This window comes from Chlamydotis macqueenii, chromosome 22 (assembly GCF_036417535.1).
Source record: "Chlamydotis macqueenii isolate bChlMac1 chromosome 22, bChlMac1.mat, whole genome shotgun sequence".
In the NCBI taxonomy this organism is placed as follows: Eukaryota; Metazoa; Chordata; class Aves; order Otidiformes; family Otididae; genus Chlamydotis; species Chlamydotis macqueenii.
This window is the reverse complement of record NC_141577.1, coordinates 6,387,795-6,415,539: the sequence shown is the minus strand read 5'-3', so window position 1 is coordinate 6,415,539 and position 27,745 is coordinate 6,387,795. Positions and strand designations below refer to the sequence as shown.

General features: G+C 47.6%; 1 protein-coding gene across 1 annotated transcript in view; it reads left to right on the top strand.

Annotated features, from left to right (window-relative positions):
- The window catches only part of HIVEP3 (HIVEP zinc finger 3), a 117,637-nt gene that overhangs the window by 44,998 nt on the left and 44,894 nt on the right, over positions 1 to 27,745 (top strand). Inside the window, exons 3-4 of the mRNA XM_086765043.1 lie at positions 2,800 to 8,460; positions 12,520 to 12,665. Of these exons, the coding sequence (XP_086621169.1) occupies positions 3,343 to 8,460; positions 12,520 to 12,665 (5,264 nt within the window). The 5' untranslated portion in view covers positions 2,800 to 3,342. The remainder of the gene's footprint in view (positions 1 to 2,799; positions 8,461 to 12,519; positions 12,666 to 27,745) is intronic.

The window sequence follows — 27,745 nt, the reverse complement described above, 5'->3', positions numbered from 1 at the left end:
GTTTTCCCACTCGCTTGGTCCCATGGTGTTTCCAGGAGGAGCCGGGAGGAAGCAGCCGGTGTGTGGAGGAGCTGTGCGCAGGGCTGGCCCGTGGCAACCCCTCCTCTCTGCGCCGGGCGAGGGGAGAGCGGCGGGAGGGGACCCCTGACCGGATGCCGTGCAGTGAGGTGCTCCGTAGGTTGTACCTGGGCTGGGCAGAGCAGCGTTAGGCGGCTGCAGGCAGCTTTTGGACGCTCTCATTCCCTTCCTCTACCATGCCCCTAACTTCATCGGGGAGAAACCTTCCTACAATTTTAGCTGGGTGAACTTCATTTTTTCTGCTATTTTATTTTGCACTGTTGAGTTTTCCTTGGATAGGTATCAGTCTGGAGTAAGCACATCCCGTTAGGAGAATTATCTTTTGCCGTTGCCATTCCAGGGCCCATTTCCAGTAATGGAAAAAATATGTAGGAAGTAGCCTGCATTGCCCCAGTGCTCGCTGCTGTAGGCAGCAGGTGCGTGCGTTTGTCGACCAATTTTTAAATGGTAACTTTTGTGCAGAGCTCCGAACAAAATCAGCTGGGGTCCATGTGTTCATCAGAGAAGGCTGAGGATGGTCTGAACGTTTGGGATGATATTGAATCATCTCAGGAAGCTTCCTCACAACCCTAATTATCATACACTTAGGAGTGGATATGGAGGCTATTGGAGAAAAAACAGTATTGAAATGTTTTTCAGGCATTCTTGAGTTGGCAGTTCTTAAATGTGAGTGCTTGAGCTTGTGGGAGACAGTGTTCACTTTGCATTTGCTGAAAAAGTCTCTGTTTAAATCTATTTCTACCAAGCTGATGTGCTCTGTGTGTCATGAGTGGGGCAAAGAACGGCATCTTGGGCAAAAATCAGCAGGATAAATCAGCTCCACAACTGTCTTTGATCTTGAGTAAGTCCTGTGCTGTAAGTGCAGTGCCCTGGGTCTAGCCCAGACCACGGTTGGTGTTAGTCAGCACTGAGGAGCCAGTGCTCTCTAAAAAAGGGGTTTCAAAATGTAATTAATTACTCCTCGTAGCAATGAGCCCATAAGCATGAGGCACCTTTCTTAGCAAGTTGGGGCAAGTGCAAGTGCTCTGCAGGCCCTGGGAAGACACAGAGCTCATGCTGGAGGGGAGCTGAACCTGTACTGGGGAAAAGGAAGGTGAAGCTTAAGGACAGGGTTGATTTTCTGTACATTTACCTAAGATGTGGGTGTTACAGCTGGCCAAGTAAGCCACTAATTCAGTCAACAAGAGATGACACCTCAGGGCAATCAGTCTCACTGAATGGAGACCTTACTGGGTGATGCATTGTCCTGCTGGGTTCCTCATTGGCACCTGCCTCTCTCAGTGATAGAATAGGCAGGTGTGCCTAAGGGCTTGAACCCTGACTTTTGGCCATCTAAGGTTAGGTGAAATCAATCCTGTCCAAAGAACAGCCAGTTTTTAACTACTTCTGTAAAGGCTGCTTGGTCATGATGTATCCTAGAGTGTTACCATATCTTTAAACTCTGCTAAACTGAACTGTGTTACCTTACATTCCACTTCTCTCTTTTCTCATTGAATGTGGAGCATCCACAAGGTTGTAGGAATTGAATAAGGAGTGGGTAATCCTTGGAGGATTTCATGTTGAACACAACCAGCCCCTTCTGCTGGCTCTTCGCTGTTGCTCCTCAAGATGAAGATGAGCCATTGTGCAGCTGAAATCTCTGTCCCCTGTGCTCCCCTGTTTTGCCAAGTTCAACTTCAGCCCCATCCACGCACCCTCCCCTGCATGGAGCAGGATCAAAGCAGCAGGTCTTTGAGCAATTTCCCATAATTAAACCAGTGCAATTCTGTCATAGCAAGGCACTGCACCCTGCAGATAATCGCTTTGTAACAAAGGAAGAGATTTCTTTCTCATTGTAAATTACACGTGTCAATTTGCTTCACTTAAAAAGCACCGTCCTTATTTTCATTAGGAGTATCCCACCTATTTTCTGTTCCATCTTTTGGTGGTGGTGTCTTATTTCAGTGGAATCAGAGTGTTTCCTCCCTAAGCGTCTCGTGGATAGGTGTGTTCGCTGACGGGGGGGTAGGTTTGACAGACCTTCCCATTCCAATTCACCGTGAGAAAGAGTTCCCGTTCTGTAGACAGCCAGTTTCGACAGCCGCCCGTATGGAATACGTGCACGCTGTAGAAGTTGGATCTGCACCAGTCGCAAAAGGCAGGAAATAAAAGAGGCAACATTCTGGTAGCAGAGTGTGTGTGCTTTCTCCTTACCTGCCGTTGTTACAGATGACGCTGCAGATTATTGCGGGCTGAAGAGCAGATTGTATGCAGAAAAGATTGGCTTTTTATTTGCCAGTGAACGTATGTGCTGCATTAGTCAGCGCTTTGTGTTCAGTCAGCTTTACTGTGTAGTCTGTTTGGAAGGGAAATATAATTACAAAAGTTGTAAAGCCATAAATGTTTGCAGGAGATTAGGAGGAATTCAGGTTTGAACCCATTTTAATACATTTTTCCAAGCTGTCTGTGTTTCACGTTGCTGTCTCTGGTTACTGCCGCAGAGCCAGGTTATGCGTGCGTTCGACGGAGCACGAGGCCCTTGGGTTTGCCTCAGTACAGTTTCTGTTTAGATTACCGCTCAAAGTGATGTCTCGTAAGTGGTAGACATCCAGGCAGTTATTCTGAATTTCTTGTGTGCAAAATATTTACTGTTATCCTCTATAAAAGTAGCAGCATTTAATTACTTAAATCCAAATGCTGAAGTAATTTTTTCTGTTTGTTTTCTCTTGGATGTAATTACAGAAATGTGGGAAATACTTTTCCAAGGCTTTTGAACTCAGAAGCGGAACAGAAGGAAGACACAGGGGGACACACACCGTTCAGTGTTATTTTCCTTGCACGGGAAAAAAAGATCATTATGAGATGAGCACTAAAGTCTCCAGTTTTCAAAGGTTTGCATAACAAACAAGAGACACATTGTGGGTTGCATCTTGACTTTGAAGGCTTGCCACTGTCAACTGAAATAAAATGGCAAGGTTTAAAGCCTTAACCAAGTTCACAAGGAAAATATTTGGACTAAAAGTTTTGGAAAGTTTTCTCTCTTTGAAGTAGTTTGTCATGTGTTACCAATGTGAACTTTATTGACCTTAAAACATTTTTTTTTTTGAATCAAATAGCAACTAGTGACACTTTAGTAAAATCTTAAATCAACAACCATCTCCTGGCGGCTCCAGCTTCATAGCAAATGCAGGCGAAACAGGGAATCTACAGAAGAGACCTTTATTATTCGTAAATGAAGCCTGCCAAAACCTTCCCGAAATAGCATTCAAAGACCCTTTTAAGGTCATGGATCCTGAACAAAGCCAGAAGAGCACAAAAAAAGCTGAGGAAAGTCCAAGAAAGAGGCTTCCCAAAGGAGAGGCTTTCCAAGCCAGTATTTCATCCGCAGCTACGTACCAGGGCAGCTCTGCTTCTTCGCAAGGAACCCCTCTCCGAGATATCATATCGCAGCAGCACTTTTCTGGTTCTTTGCCGATTCCAAGAGAGGAGTCCCAGGAGAAGACTGGACATCAGAAGCAACCTAAACCTTCCTCTTTTGAACATCCTCCCCATGTTTCGCAGCTTCAGCAGCACGCACTGTCACCAGCATTTATGTCTCCTGGGAAGCCAGAGCATGTCCTTGAAGGTCCCACATGGCAGCTAGTTGATCCAGTAAGACCAGGTCCCTCTGGCTCCTTTCCATCACCCGGGCTTCACTCTCACCACGGCCAGCTCTTACCTTCCCATTCACCGATCATTCCTGGAGAGGACATGCCGTCCGTTCAAAAGGTCTATATCCCTCGCCCTTCGCAGGTTTCCTTAAAACAAGCTGAGGAAGTGCACAAGAAGGAAAAGAAACCTCAGAAGCCAGGCAAATATATTTGCCAGTACTGCAGCAGGCCTTGTGCAAAGCCAAGTGTGCTCCAGAAGCATATCAGGTCACACACGGGTGAGAGGCCATACCCTTGCATTCCATGTGGCTTTTCTTTTAAGACGAAGAGCAATTTGTATAAACATAGGAAATCTCATGCTCATCGAATAAAAGCTGGGCTGGCCTCAGGGATCGGAGCGGAGATGTATCCGTCGAGCTTGGAAATGGAAAGGATTGGTGGGGAGGATTTCGAAGAGCCAACAGAAGGAGAAAGCACAGATTCAGAGGAGGAAACGGGTGCGATGTCGGGCCATTCGGTAGAGCTCTCACCCAGGCAGAAGCACACCCTGTTGTCCAGTAGTTTACTGAGTGGGGGGAGCCAAGGCTCCAGCCTCGACCGGTGTTCATTGTCTCATTCCAGTATGTCTCAGTCTCTCGAGGACAGCACCCAGTTTGCAGAGCCATCGTCAGACCATGCTCTGAGCCATAAATCGGAAGACACCCACACTATAAAGCAGAAGCTTGCACTCCGCTTAAGTGAACGGAAGAAGGTCATAGATGAACAAGCTTTCCTGAGCCCTGGGAGCAAAGGGAGTACAGAGTCGGGCTACTTCTCCAGATCAGAAAGTGCAGAGCAGCAGATCAGCCCACCAAATACCAATGCAAAATCTTATGCAGAAATTATTTTTGGGAAATGTGGTAGAATTGGGCAAAGGACTGCGGCATTAGCTGCAAACACATCCCAGGGGTTTCCGCACCTGTCGACGGAAGAGAAACCTAGTATGGTACCATTATCTGTGCCTAGAACACAGGTTATTGAACACATCACTAAGCTAATTACAATTAATGAAGCTGTTGTAGATACCAGTGAAATAGATAGCGTTAAGCCTAGAAGAAGCTCTTTATCTAGACGTAGCAGCATTGAATCTCCAAAGTCTGGTGTATATAGAGAACCGTTCCAGTTTGATATCAAGTCTGGTTCCAGTAGCCAGCTGGATGCATCGAAAGTGTTGACATCCCATGGTGAAAAAATTAAGCCCGAACAATCATTGTTGTCACTTCAGCAATCCCACAGTGCCACAGAGACAGTGCCTCTCCTAAGAAGCCACTCAATGCCTTCTGCTGCATGCACTATAAGCTCCCCACACACCTTTAGAGGTAGCTATTCATTTGATGATCACATCATGGAGCCTGAAGTCTTAAGCCGCAGTCAAGCGTTTTCTTCCCATCCTCGAATGCTAAAGCGACAACCAGCTATTGAGCTACCTTTGGGAGTAGAGTATGTCTCGGAGGAGGTTAGCTCTGCGAACAAAGAAACTGTTTCCAAACCTCCCGAGGAGGCTGAAACCAAGGAAAGCGATCTTACCAAAAAGTCACGGAAGGGTCCGAAAGTTAAAGGGTTCATGTACGAGTGTAACATTTGTGGCGCTCGATATAAGAAAAGGGACAATTATGAAGCCCATAAGAAGTACTACTGTTCAGAACTGCAGCTCTCAAAGCCTCGGTCTTCCACTTCCCATACCTCTTCAGAGACTGAGAAAAGCGTTGCAGATCCTGACACGTGGCCCCAGATGATGCATTACAAGCTAGGGAGCAGTTTGGAGCTCACACCACTCCGAAAAAGACGAAAGGAAAAGAGTCTTGGTGACGATGAGGAGCCTCCAGCTTTCGAGTTGTCTGACACTCCCTCCTCCAGTACTGTGCTGGGGACTCAGTTTGCAAACCCGGCATCATCTGATGTCGCTTTAAACCTAACCCGTGAATCCATTAAGTCACCAGCAGATCCGGGTAAATCTGCATCTTCTGATGTCAGCGCCAGCTTTCATTCCAGAAATACCAAACCGACTTCGAGTGTGGAGGGCAAAGAGAGAAGAACAACCTCAAAGGAGATCTCCGTCATCCAGCATACAAGCTCCTTTGAGAAGTCGGACTCTATCGAGCAGGCGAGCAGCTTGGAAGGAGAAGACAAACCCTTGTCACAGTACTCATCTCAGCCAACACCCCAGCACAGCCGACCACCTCACTCCCTGCAGCCCAAGCTGGTACGCCAGCCCAACATCCAGGTCCCAGAGATTCTGGTCACGGAAGAGCCTGACAGACCAGAAACAGAGCCAGAGCCTCCTCCAAAAGAGCCCGAGAAAACAGAGGAATTTCAGTGGCCGCAGAGGAGCCAGACCCTCTCTCAGCTCCCTGCAGAGAAACTCCCACCAAAAAAGAAGAGGCTGCGGCTGGCAGAAATGACTCAGTCCTCCGGAGAGTCCAGTTTTGAATCAGTCTCTCTCACCCGGAGCCCCAGTCAGGAAAGCAGCATATCCCATGGTTCCAGCCACTCCGTGTCGTTTGATCGTGAAGATCACAGCAAGTCGGAGTCGACCAGCCAGCCCTCTGAATCCCACCCGAAGCCTGGCGTTGGCTCACATATGTTGATGGTACCCAGCCACCACCACCATTCCAGGGAAATGCGGAGATCTGCTTCTGAGCAGACACCAAACGTGTCCCATCCTTCCCAGATGTCAGAGACTCGCAGTAAATCATTTGACTACGGGAGCTTGTCGTCCACTCCTGCCTCAACCCCCGGCCCCTCAGCCTCCTCGGCTCCCCAGGAGAGAAGGAAATGCTTTCTGGTTAGGCAAGCATCCCTCACCAGATACCCGGAGCATGAGCCAGACTCGGCCCCAGCAGGACGGCCAGAGACAGAAGATCCAATTCCTTCTTCAAGTAAATCTCCTTCGACAAGTTTGTCCCATCAGCCGACATCTTCATCGCCTTTGCCCTCTCATGGTACTTACCCAAGTGAAAAGAGTCAACCAAAAGACAGCCCTCAGCCAGCCTATACCCAGCCATACACAGAAGCTCTGCAGGTGTTTCATCATCCCGTACCGCAGCTGACGCTGCACGAAAAGCAGTTCATGTCCCCACAAGTTTCTGTCTTTCCCTACCAGCATCTCTTGCCGCAGCCAGGGCAGTCTGCAGAGCTCTTCGCCGCGCACACTATGTCTGACATCCTCTCTGCTCCGTTCACCATGCCTCAGATCCCTCCTTCCATATTTCAGACCCCACCGCTGCCTCTTCCGCAAACACTCATCCACCCAGCCCCGCTTCACATCACTCCTCCTTTGATGGCTCACCCTGCCGAGGTGCCGTTCAGGCAGCATCCCTCCTTCCTGCCGGTGCACTATCCTGGCTCCTCACCGATCCCTTCAGCCTTTTTTCTGCCTCTTCAGTCTCAGTTTGCTCTCCAGTTGCCAGGTGAAGCTGGTGGACATTTACCACAGATCAAATCCAGTTTATTCCCTGCAGCAGGAACCTCCAGTCTTTCCTCGTGCACAGAATATGCCTCGGACAGTAGGTTGCATCCTTTGACCTGCACAACAAGTCCTTCGGTGTCCATATCCACATCTCAGCTCATTGTTCCCGCACGGTCAGACCCAGTTGTGTCGCTTGTTGTCCCCGTTCGCATACAGACAAATATGCCGTCCTACGGGAGTGCGATGTACACAACACTTTCCCAGATTCTGGTCACTCAGTCCCAGGGCAGTTCCTCTTCTATCATTCTCCCAAAATTCGATGATCGGCAACCCAAGGGTACCCTGGTCTGTAGTGCCGATGTTCATGGACTAGGCTTCAGTCTGGCACAGGTGATCACAGAGGATCAAAGAAGCATTTTCCAGAGCCCGTATCTGAGAGTGCCCTTACCCTTACCAGAACGAAAAGGCTATATGCCACTCACATCCCCATCAGATAGTGCCCTCGGACTGGAAGGAGGCCCATCAACAGTCGGTGGAAGCAAAAGGATGCTCTCTCCAGCTGGTAGTTTGGAGTTGACAATGGAAACACAACAACAGAAGAGAGTGAAGGAGGAGGAAGTGTCTGAAGCAGAAGAGAAGTTGGAAGTGGTGAAGCCACCCAGTGCAATAGAAGAAGGGAAAAAGCAGGATAAATCTCACTTTCTTGCAGAAAGCCAAGGCAGGGTCGAGGTTGAAACACCACCTAGTTTGTCCTTAGAGCAGTCAGAGCCAAAGGAAGTCCCAAGTACTTTGCAGCAAGCTGTGTCCCATTCAGGTTCTCCAAGTTTTGAGGCAGTGGAGGAGTATAAGCAGCCAGCTGGCAAGCAGCTCCTCAGCAAGGCACCTTTGCAATCCGTGAAGAAAGAAGACTCCAAAGAACTGGTGGAGCAGTCTCCACCAAACCCTCCCAGCCCTGCGCCTCTGTCTGAGGTCACTCGTAGTGCAATGAAGACTCGAGAAGGTACGGATACGAAGAAGGTACTTCAGTTCCCCAGTCTCCACACAACCACTAATGTCAGTTGGTGCTATTTAAACTACATAAAGCCAAATCACATCCAGCAAGCGGATCGGCGGTCTTCGGTGTACGCCAGCTGGTGTATTAGCTTGTATAATCCCAACCTTCCGGGTATATCCACTAAAGCAGCCCTGTCCCTCCTGAGGTCCAAGCAGAAGGTGAGCAAGGAGACCTACACCATGGCTACTGCTCCACGGCCAGAGGCAGGCAGGCTTGTCCCGTCCAGCTCCAGGAAGCCAAAAATGACAGAGGTAATGCAATCCTATCTATTTCTCCTCATCCATTTGGCCACGTGGGAAGAGGGGGACGAGGGACGGGGAGTCGCTATTCTTAGTTTAATAGGAGTTTATTCATCCCTCCCTCAGTTTGGTAAGCACTTGTTCTCAGTGAAACTTTTAGAATGAAGAAGCTAAAGCCCACTGTAATAATAATAAAAAAAAAGCCAAGCCTGCTCCAAGGCACCGTGCCATATTTCTGTTCTCCAGTTTCTACTTGCCTTGTAATCAAAAGAGCATGTAGGAATCACCACCACACCATGACCTGCCACTGCTCCAGCACAGAGGATTAGACTTCATTTGCATTTGTCTTGATATTTCAAATAGCTTTACAACTTTTTTTTTTTTTAAATAAATGCTGTTATAATTCCCTACATTTTGCGTGTTCTAAATGAAAAAGGATTACCTTGGGGAAATGGGATTCTGTCTGGTTGTGCATCTACTGATCTTGCATTAATGAACATGGAGAGGCATGCTTTAAAGTATTTTAAAATATTAAAGGGAGATTTGCAAGTGTATCTAGGCCCCCGAAGAAGCGTACAGGCATGCAGTGACATTGTACTTCAGAAGGTTAGGCGTGGGGTCTGGTTAAAACCCCAGTGTCCTTTGGTCCATTTAGGTAAGGTCCTGAGCTGCCTGCCTGCTCTTCCAGGTGTCTCAGGATATTTTGTACTTGGTCTTCAGGGTTAAGGGGATCAGGGCAAACAGCTTCACAGGGGCAGAGCTCTCCAAAGACGTGTGGGCGCTGAAGTATTTCAGACGGCTCTGGTAGCTGCCTGGTGTTACGTATCTCGTTGTGAGGCCAGGCTTCTCCGCTCTGGGTTAATGCTGAACCATACAGATCCCTTTAATCCAGATCGTGCTTATGTAGATTAGCAAACATAATTGCTCTAAAGATTTTGCAATTTGACATTCATCTCAAGTCAATTTATATTGATGGATTATTCATTTTTTTCTGTATCATGAAATGAACTCTGAATATTAAATTTATTATAATCGCTGCTGCAGCTGCTGCTTATAAATACGTCTTAAAATACACAGTAGAGTTACTTTGATTCAATAAATCTTGATTTCTGTTCAGCATTTCCATCACTCTTCTGCAGAAATCCAAAGGACAGAATTTCTAGGGACATGGGGGCAGATAATTACCTGTGTGGTGCAATAACCACACTAACGCTCGATATTTATACACTCTGTTTTCAAAGGGTTTTATCCGAGCACCACTGTACCGTCCTTGATTTCATTCTCTGAAAGAAGTGCCTGTGCTCCTCTGAGCCTTGCCCTTTGACGTGGTGCTAAAACGCACACCCAGTGTGTATTTCAGAAATATGAGACCCTCCTACCCTGAAGTTAAAGGTTAAGCTCTAGGCAGGAATGGGTCAGCCCTTAGTCATCAGAATCGATATTTCACTGCATGCGTTTGCTCAAAAGACTCAAAAACCTTTTAGACAAAACTCTGTCAGCTGACTGGTGGTGAAAGCTGAGGTTTTTATGGGACGATTTGCAAAAGCAGGAGCTTGTCCTGCCAAATTCACCTAGGAAGTTGTGTATCCTAAATCTGATAGTAATACCCGCAGCTTAAAGGAGAGCAATTTGCAGCAATTATGCTAATTTCAGTGGAGATAAATTGACTTCATGCCAAGCAGAGAAATAATGTTTGATTAGATGATCAGTGGGAGTTAAATCTTCAGTTTAGTTTTTGAAATACATGTGACTGGCACAGATTAGGAGGGAGCGTTGGTTACCCGGGAAGATGCGATTAGCAGGAGCTGCGTAGCAGTAGCATCAATCCGAGGCTGAAAGTTCAGCCTTCAGCTAACTCTGCTCTCGCTATTCCCCGTAAATATTTCCTTCTTTGTGTAACCATAAGTTGTCAGTCCACACAACAGAAAATGTAAAACAGCTCTAATATTTTGTACAATTATGCATGCAGCGAGCTACCAGCGAGCAGTCGTACTGCGTATACTGGCTACGCACTTGGCTTGGTTTTTAAATTACCGGTGGGATTTACTGAGCAGATCAATTCTGAAGGCTCCAGCGTGCATGTAGGGATGGCTAATTACACTGTATCGGGCTTGCACACGTTGTAAATTAAACGAGATTGTAAAAGGGGATAGTAGTGACTGTATGGTTTTGGCTCTCTCTGGTGCCTTTCATCTGTCTGTGTTATGTGCTTCCAAAAGTTGCAATAAATGAACCTTATGCTACATCTAGAAAATAAATTGTTTTGTATTCCTCAGTACATAAGGAACTGAACTGGGAAGGTTGAACTAGCACGGTTACGAGCGTGTAGCTCATGTCAGGACGTGAAGTCATAACGGCCAAGGTTTAATTTTTGAAGGTCCTCAGTTGTCTCCTGCCACTGATTTCCTCCAAGCACAGATGTCTTCATGCCCGGAGACACCAGCTCGAGACCGTTTCTGCTCTTAAATGGTTAATACGATTTTTGGCACTGTTCTGTCCTGGGCTGATAACCTTCTCCCAGGCAATTCCTGGGCACCTTTAGGGAGATAAGACAGGACAGGGTCCATTCCTAGGAGGCATCTAGGAAGGGTATGTGGATCTGGTGGTGTGGATGTGGGCTGATCTACACGAGCTGGCCCCAAGGGCAAAGGGCAGTCCCCAGTGCATTTAATGCTCTAAGCTGAGCTCCTGAAATTACTGGGAAAATTTGAAATGTTTGATCTCAGTTTTGCAAAGCTACTTTTTAGTGAGTCCATCCTTCCTCCTACTGAGAATCTACTGGTAGTACCAGCAGCATGCTGCTCTGGAGACTGGGTTAGATCCCGCTGAATTTTACTGTTTTGGTTTCAGCGAGTCACTCTTTGGCTTCCCATATAACCATGGGAGACAGAGAGGCACCTCTTGGGTGATTCATCCCCCCTTAAGATAAGTGTCTAAGGTAGGGCAGATGAATCACCCTTGAGAGCTGCCACTCTTTCCAGCAACTGTAAAGAGTGAAGGGTGACCAGCTCTGCTTTGGACTTCTGCCAGTTCGTTGGCTACGTTCAGGCCAAAATCCCTCTAATAACCCTGGCCTCTCAAATGCCTTCAACCTCTTTCCGTAAATTATATGTAAAGCAAGGATATGGGTAATTCAGTTGAACTTCAAAGACATTCTTGTCCTTGTGTAAAAAGTAACTGGGGTGAAAGACAACCTGCTTTCCTCTCTCAGAGCTTTGGACAGCCCCGTTATTTGTCCTGTTAGGTTGTAGGGGGGCAATATCCCAAGATTTCATTCCAGATGTGGAAAGTTCCCCTTGCATTGCAGACAGCTAGAGAGGCAACTGTAGTATTTACGTCTGTATACGATAACAAATAATGTTAAAGGTGCTAGATGAGATGTCAGTGCATGACTTAAACCTCGGTCTAAACAAGGGGGAGCAAGTTTAACAGTGAAAAAGTGAATTTTACCCTGGGAACATCTGGGGAGGTTGAGGATTATTTTCTCCCGTTGGTTTTGTGGCTTTCTCTGTACTGTGCCCTGGGCAACAGGGTTTCAGTGAACGGAAATCACCCAAGAGCTTTGGCTGTCAAGTGATTTATATCAAGTTTAGATGGCTAAAGTCCAAATTTGTGTGAATGTGTGTGCATGTGGGGGAAACCCAAAGGGTGAGGTTAAATACGTGAATTATACAGATGCCTCCTCTCTAGACCTTTGTGGATGTATATATTAGAGAGAGGATTATCCAAGGACAGAGCAGTGGATTTGGGAACGGAGAGCCATGGCTCCACCACACGCTCAGGGTGACCCCAGCCAAGACGCTTCTCCTTATGCCTCAATTTTCCCGTTGGCAAGAGCTGGATACCATTGAGCCACTGTATGCAGAGGCTGATTTAAAACTTTGTAAGCGGTCACAGTAATGATAATGTAACCGGCACACAACCCATAAGCAGAGGCCCTGTTCGTTAAGAGGATGTCCTAATTACTGCTTAACTGTCAGGAGCAGCTCTCTCTGGGGCTGTTTGGTCTGTGTCTGTCGTAGAGTGATTTTGTATGTAATCATTGATTGTTTTGCTCTTTTGGGGAGGTAGGTTCATTTGCCTTCGCTCCTTTCTAATGAAGGTCGAAAAGATATAACTAGAGCTGAGAAGGAAGAGGATAAAAGAGGAAAATCAGAAGAAGAGGCTCATATAACCAAAAGAGGGGAGCCAGTCAGGATCAAGATCTTTGAAGGAGGGTAAGTGTTTGATTTTATTTCTCTTTTTGTATCACAGTTACATAGGAGTTACTGATAACAATGATGGCAAGTCAGTGGAGGTGCCACGTGAAGGTGAGCAGAAGGCCAGATACAGTTGGATTTCAGCTTACTTTCTACAGCCGCTGTAAAAACCTGGCCCTCAAGATCAGTAGATACTCTGGACTGCATGAGTATTTTTTTGAGTTGTCTTTAATTTAGCAAGTACCTTGATCTCTCGTCTGAGTGGGTGGTTGAGTGAAGAGCACAATGTGACAGAGGTGTACTCAGTATCTTCTAAATCTTCCCAGAGCCTTCTCCCGAAGATGGTGTTCCTAATTGTTGTTACCATTGTAAGGAGGGTCTGGGGACATGTTTTCTGATGCCTGGGTTTTGGGTGGGGGAGAAAAGAAGGATTGTATTTATGTGATTTGAATCCCACCCAACCAAAGTAACTCAAACCAGAATGGATGCAGATCTAAATTTGATGTATATCTTAATTCTTGGCTCGAGGTAATTCAGAGTACTCTTCAGTAATTCAGCACTGGCCTAATACCACTGTTTACCTTTTCAGAAATTAAAAGTCAGCTAATAAGTAGCACCTCTGTGGGATACAATTAAAGATCATCCTTCCTGTGTGTTGCAGAGGGGCCCAAAGAGATGTAAGAAATTCCTAGCAGGCTTCATCAGTTCTGCTCTTGCCATTGGGTGGTCTTGTTTTTTGTGTGTTAGAAAAAGGCTTTAATTAGTCAGTGGTTGTGGTTTTTCTGCTGTTACCCATTGAAGTTTGCTTTTATTTAAAAATATTTCATTAGCAGATGGTCAAACTAGCTAACGAAAAGAGTAAAATAGTGCTTTGGGAAAGGAAACCTGCTTGTTTGTTAAGAGAGCTCACCTCTCACCCAGACGTAGGCACCACACGCCCAGCTCTGGTTTCCATACATGTCGGCAGTGAGCGGTGAACGCAAAGTGCTAAACTATTGGTAACCCATAATGGTTATGGGCTGAGGTGATTTAGGGAGGGAGCCAGGGAATGGCAAGAGAGCAATGGACTGAGAAATACGATGCGTTCGGTATGTTACCATCTCCCTCCTGTAGCAGATAGGACCCATGGGACTAACTGAGCGCCGGGTTTCATTGCCTTAACGCCCATGAGAAGCCTCCATTCTCCTCGACTGGGTTGTCCTGGAGCTGCGGACGTTTCAGGGGGACTTTTGGACTCCTAGACTCAGGCTCAGTGTTAACGTGAATGAAAATCACCCTGCCTGGAGCAGCTCTGCGGAGGTTTTTTGGGGAGCGACGTGAGGATGCTTGGTGCTGACTGCTCCCTGACTGCCGCTACCGAGGCAAGCCGCTGCGCCACGTCCCCTCGGCTCACGTCCGCGTCCCTGAGCCCAGCGCAACGGATGTGGAGTCACATTTTCTAAATGACAGACATAAAATAAAGCAACTTTTCCAACATGTTCCGTGAGCGCCAGCATCAGGGAACGTATTAGTCATCCTGAACGTATGCTGTGTTTTATTTTAAAGTTTCTGTGGCACTGACTTGAGGCAGCCATCCTTCTGGAAGTGAGGCAGGATAGAGTAGCTGTTTAATGCCACGCACAGGCACTAATGTAACACACCGGGTTGCAGAAATAAATTTTACATCTAAATGACACGGCAGACGCACTGCTGAGAGGGCAGGCTGTTCTCCGAAGTGCGTACCTGGTGGTCCATGCCTGATTCCCGCAAGGTTTCGGATGTCGAGTTGTTCAGCCTCGGCAGCCTGTGTCTGCGAGGATGTTTTCTTGCAGGGAAGGAACAAGCTTGCAGATGAATCCGCAGGGTGCATGGTGCTTTGTGCAAGACGCTAAATGGATCAGACCCCTTTCCTTGCCGTCTCTTGAAGATGTGTTACAAAAAGTGCATCCATCCTCAAGACCGTCTTTCGTTTTTTTTTTTTCCCTATGAAAATCTCCTCCTTGTCTCATTCTTCTCCCTATTTATTGGTTTCACATGGTCTGCTGCTGGCTAGACCCATCTTTACAGTGGGATGCAGTTATTTTCAAACCTTTTGGAGCCATCTCGTGCTTTTTTACCTCAGCCAAAGAGGGAAATTATAAAGAAATCTGAGTGTTCCCACAAAAGGTGAACTTGCTGCAGCTGTTTTAGCTCCTTCTTCCCCTCAGTTTTTATTTCTTTAGAGCTCTTGCCTTTCTCACTGCCATTTTCAACACTTGCTTTTCCCTCTGTTCAGTCTTCTGGCTTCCCCAGTCCTATAGCTGCCTTTCCACCAATGCTCCATCACTTACAGCACTGCAGGACCAGCTCTGCTGCTTTCCCTGCTACTGTCCAGCCGATGGGCTAGGATCGTATTTCTTGGCTTTCAGAGAAGACCAGAAAAGCCAGATTTCATACTTTCATCATACCCACTGCCCATTTTTAAGGATCGAACCAATGAACCTGCCAGAGTTTCTCAGAGCCCTGCGGGCCAGCTTGGCTTCCCTCGCAAAGTCTCTCTCATGTGAAGGTGTCTCCTCCCTCGCTATCCAAGTGGATGGTTGCTTTGCGGGTGTTTACCCACTGGGAAGTGTTTTGGAAACAGCAGCCTGCAGATTCCTGGAGCCTTGAGGTACATTTGTACCCAGGTTTCGGATCAGAGCTCAGTAATGCCATGCATGGGGTGTGCTGGGGCTCAGTTCCTTCCCTCATCCCCCTCTCCATGAAGGATGTCAGTGTGTCCCTGTAATGCCATCTCCGGATGTGGAGTGGTGGCTACTGGAGCTGTCAAGAGGACCTGGGGGGTGGAGGTGTTCAGCTCCTGTTGAGTTACCCAAGCATTTCAGCAGTGGCCTCCCTTGACCTCCTGTGAAGAAGAGGACGTGTAGTCCCTTTGTGTTGTGTCTCTGGTTTCTTGGGGACTGCAGGAGGGAGGCGTGTGGCTCTGCCTTGACTTTTCCACACTTAGCTGTAGGCCAGATTCACAGTTTTCTCTTGGGCTCCTGTTTAAAGAACAGATTCCTCTGAGAGAGCAAGTCTTAAGATCACTCCATAACGTAATTTTCGCCGTGACTTTTCCCTTGCAGTCCTAAAATTTCGTAAGAGTGGGTATACCTCCATTGCAGCCAGCGTTCACTCCCTGCCCTATGAGCATATCCCATGCACTTGGCTGCAAAGGAGGTGGGAGTCGTTGAACATCCCGCACACAGACTGGACACTGCACTGTCTCGTTGGGTTGTGTCTGGGACAACCACGCCATTAAGCAGCCAGGTCAAAGTTTGTAGAATAAAAATATCCATTGGACTTGTCCTGAGGGATATTGTGGTGGTTTTGAACAGTGAAAATGACCTTTGAAGGTCAAGCTGGCCAGCACTGCTTCAGGAGAAGTGCTGCGGTTCCTCAGTGTCTCTGTGCCACTTTTACCAATCCACTCTGGTACTTTGGAGGCACCGGGCCCATTCTGAAATCTTACATCATGAAACTGTAGATTGGTATTGACCTGATTTGAGAGTGAGGTCTGTGATGGTATTGTGGTCTTGTCAGGGAAATGCTGCCTGTTTGCTGTGCATTAGCATTACCAGATGAAATCTGATAGTGGTGGGGCAGTACCAGTCAATATATGTTCTTCTGTTTCATCGCCAAACTCGCTGTGCTTGATGGGGCCCATCACTTGGCTTATTGCACTGGTTGATTGTGACTGGTAGGGAAAGCAATACCAAGATATAGAAGGTTAAAGACCACTAACCTTAGCTGACATCCCTAAATCAATGTCATGTAAAATGAATACTACGTCAAAAGGAAGGGTCTCTTTGGAAAATTGTTCCATTTTTTTCCCTCTTTAGGGAAAAAAAAAAACCTGATGACTCCAACCTTATGGTTTGACTTCTGTTGGGTATGGTACAAATAACTGGGGATGGTGTGAGGTTTGACCGTTGCGTTCCCTAGAGAGCCCCAGGGCTGGAGGGGTGGAAGCTGCTGTGTTGCCCTTTTTCTCCGTGCTGCCAGGCTTTAATGGGATTTTAGGCAGGCGGGAAGAAGATGGAGCCGTACATCTTAGCCTGTCCAGCGAGAGACTTTCCCTGGGGTTGAAGGAAATTGGAGAACCCTCGGGACTGTTTTATCAGACTCGACCGTGGCTGCTAGTTAGTGGATGCGTACAGAAAAAGCCCAGCCTTTGGGAGATCCATTAGCTGTACCAAACCTCCCTTCCCCCAGCTCCCTTCCCAGTTCTTGCTGTTGTGGACTCATGGGGATCTGTGGTCGGCTTCTCCAGAGTGATCTCACCCTGTTTCTATGACCGGCCACAGAAACTGCAGCTCCCACCACCCGCTGACACACACCTCATGGAAAATCCCTGGCACAGCCAGGCGAGAGTTTTATTACCCTGGAGAAAGCCTCTCTGTTAAACAAGCAAAGTTTCTCAGCGTGTAACTCCAAACCCCTGCATCGCTCCCGGTCCGTTCAGGGGATTTCCTTTGCTGCTTAGATGAGTTCTAAGAATTCACCGTGTTTTTTGGAAAGGAGTCCTTTACCCCACAGACACTAACTCGAGCACGCACGTTAGTGGCAGAGGAGGAATCTGAGCAGGCTCGTGTCCGTAGCGTGTCCAGCTGCCGCGTGCGTCGGTGCGAGCTCACGGGTGGTGCTCCTTGATTTACCAGCAAAGCTGCTGGGATCCCGGAGGTGAACTCCCTTCGCAGCCCCAGAGCAGTGCCTCAAAAGGGTGTGCATCTCTACGGAGCAGGGCTGCTGTTAAATAGTGATGTTTTATTCCGTATTTCGTTCCTAGGCATAAGCAAAGAATTCCTGTAATTTGCATTTTTGAGTGACAGGGGTTTTCCTGAGACTGGCCGCTTTGCACAGAAGGGAGAAACTGGTGTTAAAACTTTTCCTCTTAGGGCTGGTGGTGCCAGAGTGACTGCGGGGTATTAATTTGAGCATTTGTGGGGTTCGGTTGCTGGATTTTCCCTGTCCACAAGTGCTGAGCAGGCAAGCTGTGCTCTGTCCAGGCAGCCCTGTGGCTGCACAGCCCTTCTGAGGAAGCTGGTCCTGCGCATGTCACGCTGCGCTCTGAAACGTGATTTCAAATCTCAGGCATCAGCTCGTGCACCGGTGTTTATCCTGCTTCTGTAAAGGACTGTTAGAAAACAAAAAAGTGTTTCTTTTCTGTGGAATTTGTTGTTTGTTTTTCAGATAGGACTTTATAGCAGATGGAGAGGAGAGCTTTCAGGCCACTGGGTTTGAGACCGGCAGGGTCGGCTCTGTTCCCTAGGCAGATCTGAAAACGGTTACCCAGCTTGTGATGGGGATGCTGGGAAAAGGGAAGAGCTTACCCCGATTCTGTTACTGCTCACATGAAAAAAGCCATGTTGTGTAAGATGCTGGCAGCTCTCCAGGAATCCCCGTTTTCCTCAAAGCACCTGGCTGTGCGGGGGTTGGTACCCGCAGGTAGCTGTGACCACAAAGGGTCACGATGCTCGTGCACGCCAGGATCCGTCCCGGGCGGCTCTGGGGGTTGCGCCCAGGCACCATGCTCTGGATGGGGAGGAGGACAAGCCTCACGTCTCATGGCCGTTAGCAGAACATAAGGTCGCTTTTGAGCGCCATACATTTACACTCTGTCTTTTTCTTTTTTTTTTTTGTTTTAATAGCAGAAGCAAAGCACATTTTCCGCTTAAAATCTAACAATCCGACAAAGACAAGACACAGGGTGGCAATTTAAGGAAGGACGGATTTATGAATTTTACCGGTGCTGACAGGATGAAAGGAGGAATTATTTGAAGAGACAGGTTTGCAGGCAGTGGGAAAGGCAGCTTGAAAGATATGTTCAGGAATAACAGCAGAGAAGAATAGCACCTAGAGAAAAAATATTTTCAAAATGAAAGGAATGTATGCTTTTTGCTTTGAAAATCATTGCATTCTTACTTTAAAATATCTTTAAAAGCTAATATGAAGAACAGATTCTAATCAACTTGGAGCAAATGCTTTTTCCCTCTCATAATACGTCTTAGTGAAAATTTGGATTTTTTTAATTTATTTTTAATTTTGAGATTAATTAAAAAAAAATTCCCGTGATAATTCAGGTAGGAGCCAAACTGAAAAAGCAGTTGTTTTCAGTGGTCTGTTCAGGAAATCTTTTTTTTGGATCAGGAGCAACAAGGTAGATGGCAAGAAGCAGGGAAGGGGAGGAAGGTGAGACGTTTGCAAGTGGAGTCAGCGCAGAGAGCAGCAGAGCAGAGATGTAACTCGCTTGGCTCCGACGTGGGACACCCCAGCCTGCCCGGAGCCGCTGCCGAGATGTGTTGGATAAGAGCAGTGTGTCTGGGAGGGGAGGTGTGGGGTGGCTCCGTATGGGCACCCAGCCGCTCAGCGGGTGCTGTGCGCCAGGAGCTCTGGTACAAGTAACCCTGTGTAGTATGGAAGTAACCTCGGGTTATTGACTTTAAAACAGGTTATTAATTTCTATCGGGAGCAGCTCCCAGTTGTATAACCGCTATGGAAGTGTCATGCAAGATCCCAAATGTTGTGTCTTTGGGACAGGGCTCAGGGCTTGAAGCATTTTATATTTTCCTTGCTTTTACAACAGTTGATGCCTTCCCAGGGGTCTGCGCAATGCGAGTCAGCATCATTCACATCCAATCTACTCCTTGCTACCTCCTTTGGTTTCCCCTTACGGATGTGGGTACGAAAAATGCCATTAAATCCTGCCTATGTTTTGGTCAACGAAACATGGACCCACTCTGAATTATCATCCTAGCGCTGACACAGCTGGATGAAAAAATATTCGCAGCGCATGGAGCCTCGCGCTTTGTGCTTTGGGCGTGGTGATGAGCGGCCATCCCCGCACCACCTCCACCTTGGCTCGGAAATGCAGGATGTCCCCATGTGCCGGCGGCTGGGAGCTTTCCCTTTGTACCGGCTGTGTTTGTGCTGAGCGGTTCCTGAACACGCTGTTCCCTGGCCTCCTGCACACATCCCGGAGACAGCGAACGGCGGCGGTTAGAGCCGAGAAGTGCGACTTGGGGATGGTGGGCTCGTGACTCACCGTGACTCTTGGATAAGTCATTTGCCTCTCCACACTTCAATTTCCGTGTTTGTGAGCGGGGACACACAAACTCACCTACTGCTAAGCTTGATTATATTATGCCTTTAAATGTCTTAATATTCCTCAGTGGGAATCGTTAATGTTTCCTGTCCTGATATGTCGTCACTTCACTTGACAGACTGGGTTCATTCTACAGCTTATTCTTGTTTTCCCAGGGAATCTGACAAACACAGAAGGATTTAGTCTAGATTGTTGTCTAGTTTTCTTTATTATTTTTCCTAAATTACTTCTGCCTGCACAGCCAAAACTGCTTTCTTGACACGTCCTGCTGGCAGGTGCTCATAATGCAGCTTGGTGCTAATTTCCCACAGTCAATTATTAAAAATTATTGTCTCCAGTTTCCCGTCTGACCTTGTGTGGGATGCTCAACTTTCTGCAGAGTTTTCTTTCCTCCGAAGTTAAAGATCTCTGTAAGCTTCCAGCCAGCGAGCCCATGAACGTCCCGAGTGTGACATGATTGTGGTCCTTGGGTGGAGGATAGTGTTCTTCTTGAGCCCATTTGCTTTCAGTTCAAATAATGAAAAATGCAGACTCAATAAGCAGTGTCAAACAAGAAAATGTCTTTGATGCCTTGCATACCTGGCCAGGGCCGATCTGCCTTCTAGCATCGTGCTGTATCGTTTGGGGAACGAGGGCTCCAGCGGCCAGGCTTGTCAGTCTCCTGTTGTAGCACTAAATGAATTTAAAATCTACTAATAATTGCATGTGTTCTAGCAATTACTTTGCTTATAACACCTTGTGCAGTTAGATAAAGAGGAGCAGTCCCTGTTCCGCTGGCTCTGAGACTGACAAGCAAATACATTCCAGGGGCAGGACAAAGCACAATTTTCCTTCCTTCTTCAGTGAAAAGCTGAGTTCAGGTCATTGCAAGCAAAGTGGCAGGAAGGGAACAGTGCCTTGCTTGGGGTATCTCTCCCATGCCCTGCCAGAGGCTTGTGACCCTGGAGATCACCTTGCTTCTCCCTGTCTCACTCATCCCTTTGCAAAAAGGGGGGCACAGTCGAGGATGGCAGTAGTGGGTGTTTAGGTTTTAGACCTCGTGTCTCTCCTTGGGGCTGGTGAGACCATTCCACAAGTCTGCAGTGTTGCCTCTTTCCTGGACCTACGTGTAACTTCGTCTCATTTCTGGCCCTGAGGTTTGCTCGTGAAAACCCATGTGCGCTGCTCCAGAGTTTTTCTCTGTAGTGAGGGCACCACGCGTGTGGGATCTGAGAGAGGGAGAAGATAAACACAGGGAGGGTGACCCTGTCATGCCAGGTGGGGAGAGTCCAAGGTTGTATCCTGTGTGCTGGCATGTGTTTTCTACCAAAATGGACAAAGAGCATTTGGGCCAAAAAGTGCCAGTGGGGGGTTACAGGTCCAGAGCTGGAGAGCAGAGCTGTGCATGAGAGGTGGGAGAAAACTTGACGTCTAAGAGCAGATGAAGGGACACACCGCTCTGGTGTGTCACAGCGCCTTGATCACACAGGTATGGAGAAGCCGGTGGAAAGGAAGACTGTGATTTGATCAGACAATTTTGGCAACTGTGCAGGGATGGAGAGAGATGGAAATTACTTAGAAGGTGAGAGACTGCAATTAGCCAAGCAGGAGAGGGTCAGGCTGGAAGATCTGAGCTCTCACAACAAAGAGCTCAAAGGATGTGGGATGGAGAAAAAAATGGTGCAAGTTTCTCCCAGCAAAGAAGTGAAGAGAAAGAGAGGATGAGGGTCAGAGGTGATCTCAAGACAGGGAAAATGACATGCTCGTGGGAATGGGCACAGGCAGGTACCACGTTAATAACACGCGTGTGCGTGCATTTCCAAGGTTGTATATGCCCTCAGTTTCATAAAAGCGAACATTTTTTTCAGTTTAATAAAAGGCAGGCTGGACATTTTCCCCTGTCAGGGTTTTGAAAACGATAATGTAAAAGAATCTCTGTGAAGTCCTGAAGCAAGTCGGTGATCACCTGGGCTGTCCTTCTGCATCTTGGACGCACAATGTCTTCTTCCGAGCCGCTGTTTGATATGGGCCAAATCTCTGGAAGAATGGGCTCTCCCTGTGAGCAGACTGTTTATGGGCTTGTGGCAAACATCAAGATTATGGAGATTCTGCTTTATTGATTCAGTGACACAATCTCTACAATTAATTTAGTGGGAAATTTGAGAAGGCAAACGTTTTTACCAGGTTTACTTAGGATTAGGCAGTTCTTAACATCTGCATAGCTGGGCAGCCTGTCCTATACAGAAATGTAATTTATAGGAGCCCTTTAATGGATTCCAAGTACTGTGCAATCAATTAGAAACCTGATGTTCAAATAGACAGACCTGGACCTGGCTGCCTGTTACTCAATCCATATCCCACTAGGTAAAAGGAAGATGACTCTGAGAATGTAATTCTGAACTGGCTGTTTGATATTTCCTTTTCTGTCCCTTTCTAATGATGAAAACACTACTTTTGAGGAGACGGGTCTCTTCTCAAGGCAGATGTAAGCCTGATTCCTGTTTGGTGGGGTTTTACTGTTGGTTGGTTTGGTTTGGTTTTTTTAATTTTCCCAAATGTAGCGGTTGATTTTCGATTCTCTTTACTATCAACTACCGGAAAATCCTGGTGATGACAGATGGGATGTGAAATTCTTGAGAACATTCTGCGTGATGAAAATGATAGAGGTCTGAGAGTAAAGTGTGCCTAAATGGTATTTTCAAAAAATGACATGCGTTTGGGAGCGTGAATCCTATGGAATCCATCCACTGACTAGGTATTTCACCTAGAGGCTGGGAATTAAGCACTGTCCACTCCCAGTTTGGATTCCAAATTTTACATTTGGCAAAGTTTTACTTTTTTGCATAATTTGGAAGTGAGCACGCAGGTCCCACTGATGGTGAGAATGCTTGTAAGAACTGAGTAAAGCCCATTGCATCCTTAAGTAGTGGGACTGTGAGAGCCAGACTCTACATTTAAGAAATATTTTCCCATTCTTCTCAGTTTGTTGTTGGAAGGAGAGCAGCCTAGCTTGTCCACTTTGTCCTGATATAGCCCATGATGTAACTGGGTCTTTGACGGTTATGAGTATCATCGTTCATCTGCACAACGGAGGGAGGTGCAATCGCTGTGGAAGGAAGGTGAGATCATTACTCCTCGTGGGACGCTGCTGGCCTTGCTGGAGGGTGGAGAGGTTGGAGAGGCTGTGGGACGTGGCAGGAGCAGATGGAAAGAAGACTTGCGGGACCAGAGGGAATGGGCAGAATCTGCTGCCGCTCGGAAAGCCAGTGAGTTGCTGGAGGCAAGGATCCAACTGCAAAGATGTGGTGGGCAGGGCTGCGTATAAACTTTTTTTTTAATATTCCGTCTTCCCGAGTTGTTTTTCACTATTTAAAAGTTACGCTTACAGTTTTTTTTTAATGCTAAACCCTGTTTACCTACTTTTTATTTTTAGTCATTTTTTGAGCAGGAGCTCACTAGGGACATGGTGTGAGCAGATGCATCTCAAACCTGTAGCCAGTCCGAGTCCCATGATCTCTGGATCACAAAGTGCTATAAGCAGCTGCCAGCCCAGCTCAGTTTCTCCAGGATGGAGGAGTCAGGAAAAGCTGGGATTACTCATGGCAAGTGTTTGAAGCCATTTCCCTGTCCTGAAGGACCTGCTGCTGCTTGGGCAGTTACACAGAACCAATATGAGAAGGGAGGGTGGGATGCAGTCTCCCTCTTTAGAACCATATGAGAAATTCATGCATATGTGTTGGAAAGTGGGAATCCAGACTGACTGTAACTGCACGCTTCTTTGTGTGTAGAACCTCAAAAAAAAAGGCAACGTGACCTAATAAGATATTTTTGCTGCTCTGTTTTGCTGCTTGCGCTGGTGTAGAGATAAGATTGAAGAATTACAGGATTTTTTAAAACTGGAAGCAGGGGAGATTACAGGCAGGGTCTTGGCTAACTCTGCTGATGATGGTCAGCTGACATCTCTGCACCGTGGTTTCATTTCTTGGAAATTCATGTGTTTCTGAGTGCTTGGGTGCTCCTGTCTCTAAACTTTATTCAGGACTTGGTATATCAAACGTGGGGGGAATAACCAGATGCATGTAGCCAAGTTTTTGTAAACTTTTCTGTTTGTTGGGTGCATTGGCTTCTTGTAGACCCTGGCCGTGATTGAACTGGTTTGTGTAACTCTTGGTTGGGTTAGCAGCACAGTAGCGGTGCTTTCAAAGAGCAAATATTTCTTGCAGATGTTTCAGATCAGCAGTTAAACCAGCGGTTTTCAATGTTTGTGAATCTCTTGCCATTCTTATTTAAACAAACTATTTGATGGCTGAATTATGTGGTTTTCAAGGTTGCAAGAGGCTGAGCACTTACGCCGCTCTTCCAAGATTAGACCGTATGGATTTCAGACCCCGTACGAGACCAGAGAGCTCTTCCAAGCATGGGGCTATCTGCAAAGCATTGGCCTGGGCCTGCAGGACGGTTTTGATAAAATAAGACCCTTTCCCAAACGGGAACTGAGCAAAGACCTTCGTTACTATAAATACGGCCCTCTGCTTGGCAGGAGAGCTGCTGTGGGATGAGAGGCCCGAGGGCTGCCAGGTAGCTGGTGGTGGGGAGGGACAGCGTGCTGCACGAGGGCCCTGCCACGGCTGCCACGGGGTTACGGTGCTGCCAGAGAAATGCAGGAGATAAAAGGGAGCCTTGTGGAGGTCAGGCTAAAGACTAATCGGTTTTTCACAAGAATTCAAAAAGGCCGAGTAATGTTTGGCATGTGCTTAGTCAGCTCTGTTGTTGCCCGTGTTTGTGAAGGTTTTCCTTCTCTCCCAATGGTCTAACGTCGAGAACTGCAGTGAGATCTCCTGTGCACGGGGGAACGTAGGGCCACAGCACAAATTAAAGATAATTAGTCTGTTTACACAGGTTGTGAACGGCTTGGAGTTTTAGAGCTGAACCATGCTAGTTTTGCTGCAAAGTATCATTAATAACAATAATTTATTATTAATTCAGCTCTCTGTGAGTTGAATCTCGGGTTGTGTTTGTTGAACTGGAAGCTGAGCTCATTGCTCAAAGAAGGACTTGATCCTCCGAGGTGCTGAGTAATGGGCAGAGCTCCTCGCAGCCATTGGGAACCGTGGGTATTTGTGTCTCTGCAAATTGGGCCTTTTTGTGGATTTATGCTTGACTTTACCGGTAATTTCTGACCCTGCACTGACGGGCCGTGGTGCATCGCTGTTGTGCAGCTCAGCAGCTCTCCAGGCTGCCTCGGCCTAAACCACACTTGGGTCTCTCTGCTGACGCTTAGGGAGTTTTTATTTCTTGCAGTGAAGAGCAGCAAGTTAAAATGGTTTCTAACTCTGTCCCCCCTCCTTCAGAAGAGGACTTCACAGTTCTCCTCTTCCTGCCCAGCCCAGAAATGCCGGAGAGCAGAAGACGTGTCAGCAGTAACGGCAGCCAGTTATTTTTGCACAGACAGCCGCTGTGGCCTTCCTGCTGTCTCTTGAGAAGTGTGAGTCGTGTCGCCAGAACCGCTGAAGCCTCCAGCAGCCGAGGTCACATCTGGAGCAACGGGTTCATGAACTGTGCCTGGGATCAGATGGCTTCGAGTTCCTCCGCAGACGGCCCCAGCGAGGGGACTCCCAGCTGGATGGTGATCCCACGAGTGCTGGTGGTTGCTGGCAGCCTCCTACCACTCGATGTTTATCTAAGAGAGGGGAAGATGAGTGGTTTTGAGGAGGAGGTGCCTTGGATTCTTGCAGGGTTTGGTGTCGTCTCATCTTCAGATAGCAGCGCGTCTTCCAGCAGAGTCTTAACTGGAAGCAAAGCCACATGTCCCATATGAAGATGTGTACGTGAGAGACCCCCAGAAGCCTGTGTGTCCCTTCCTGGCTTAGAAAAAGTGCTACAAATGTATGATGAGCAAGGCTAGCTGGTTTTGTAACTTTCTTGAGGTAAAAATGAAGGTATTTTGGTCTCAGCAAAACTGAGCATGGTATACTGAGCAGGTTGAGACCCTGCCCTGCAGCACTGCATCCAGTTCTGGAGCCCCCAACATCAGAAGGACGTGGAGCTGTTGGAGAGGGTCCAGAGGAAGCCACGCAGATGCTGAGAGGGCTGGAGCAGCTCTGCTGTGAGGCCAGGCTGAGAGAGCTGGGGCTGTTCAGCCTGGAGAAGAGGAGGCTCCGGGGAGACCTGAGAGCGGCTCCCAGTGCCCAAAGGGGGCTGCAGGAAAGGTGGGGAGAGACTCTTCAGCAGGGCCTGTTGGGATAGGACAAGGGGTCATGGTTTTAAAATAGAGAGAGGCAGATTCAGATTAGATATCAGGAAATTTTTTTTTTTCACACTGAGGGTGGTGTCACACTGTCCCAGGTTGCCCAGAGAGGCGGTGGATGCCCCATCCCTGGAAACATTCCAGGCCAGGTTGGTCAGGGCTCTGAGCAACCTGATCTGGTTGGAGATGTCCCTGCTCCTTGCAGGGGGGTTGGACTGGGTGGGCTTTAATGGTCCCTTCCCACCCAAACTTCTATGATTCTATACTGGTACATTTGACAGACTCCCTTGCACACAAGAGAGAGTTCTGGGCAGGGATTTATGTGATGTTTCAATCTTTTTCTTTTAAAGGGAAATATCCTGAAGTGTTAGTGCAGAAAGGGGTTTCCTGAAATACATGGAGAATGGTCGTTACTCCCCTGGGTGTAGCACACTCTGAGTAGGTTTGGTCTTGTCTGCACGCCATGTGCTGTTGAGCTTGTCAAGATCCACTTCCAGGTGGCAGCTCATCTTGAAGGAGTGACCGGAGATCTCTTCCCCCTTCCTCAGAGGTCATTCTGGCTCCGTGCACCCAGCCTTTCTGCCGGGTGGGCAACAGCTTCTCCAGTGGCAGAAGAGGACTGCACGCTGCTCGTCTTTGTTGTCACATAACTGATTCCTCTGTGGAAAGGCAGCACAGGTGATGCGGCCTGATGTTTTTGTTCTCTGATGAACATGTGCAAAACCAGCAGCTGTAAATAGTATGATGCCACCAGAGTGTTCCTGTCTATGGAGTGTTCCTGACTGCATGGCCAATTTGCCCTGGGTAGGCAGCTTGGAGATGACTGAGGTGAAACGAGGGGAATCCTGCCCTAAGCATCAGCTCAAGTTCAACCTGGAAAAAAGGTGCTGTGCTGCGAGTTCTCCATCCTCAGCACCTTTGCATGACTGCACTGGACAACACCACCTTCCTGCTGTTACCTAGAGGAGCTCTCTCTGTACAGGGATCTCCCCTCGTTCCTTCAGGCCATGTTTGCACTTTACCAAACCTTCGTGCACAACTCTCAAATCCAACCTTTCCTGTCCATATGTAGAAGCAAAATCCACCATATGCTCATCCAGTTCCTTTGCTATATCCTGTTCTGCATGCTGACAGTGGCAATCTGGGTCTGTCTCAGTCCGTTTTGGAAAATGGAAGGGAAAAGTCGTTTCCCTAGTGCTTTGTCCACACAGAGCCCTCTTTTCATTCCCTTGCACTGCCTGCTGGCTCCCTGTTGGGTCAGACAGAAGCTGGTGTCCCTAACAAGACTCCCCAGAGCTCAGCATCACTCTACCCGTTGTCTCTTTTTGATTACAAAAGTGTTATCTCCTGCCTCTGAACGGTGATAACGCTCTTCACTCCCCAGTATTACATTTTCAAACCTTGCTTCCCTATGGAAGGAGCTCTCTGAAAACATCTGCAAACCTTCTTTTACCTCCTTTGACTCACTTCTACTCTGAGATGTTGACAGAAATGACGACAACATTTAGGCTGTGGCAGATCCCAGCACATCACACTGCCCAGTGCTCTCCTGTTGTCTTCCCATGCTATCCACTGGTGTCCCAGGTCCATCTGCTGTGTCTTCCTTGGGGCAGGAACTCTAACAGGGCACAACCCAGTTTTTCATGGTGTGTGCAGTGCCTGCATAGTGGGCTTGTAGGCACCATAACAAGGTTCCCATCATGGGAAATTGTCCTCTTTTATGTGTGCAAGGTAGTGGACCTGCAACACTGGGGAGCAAAGTCACTGTGT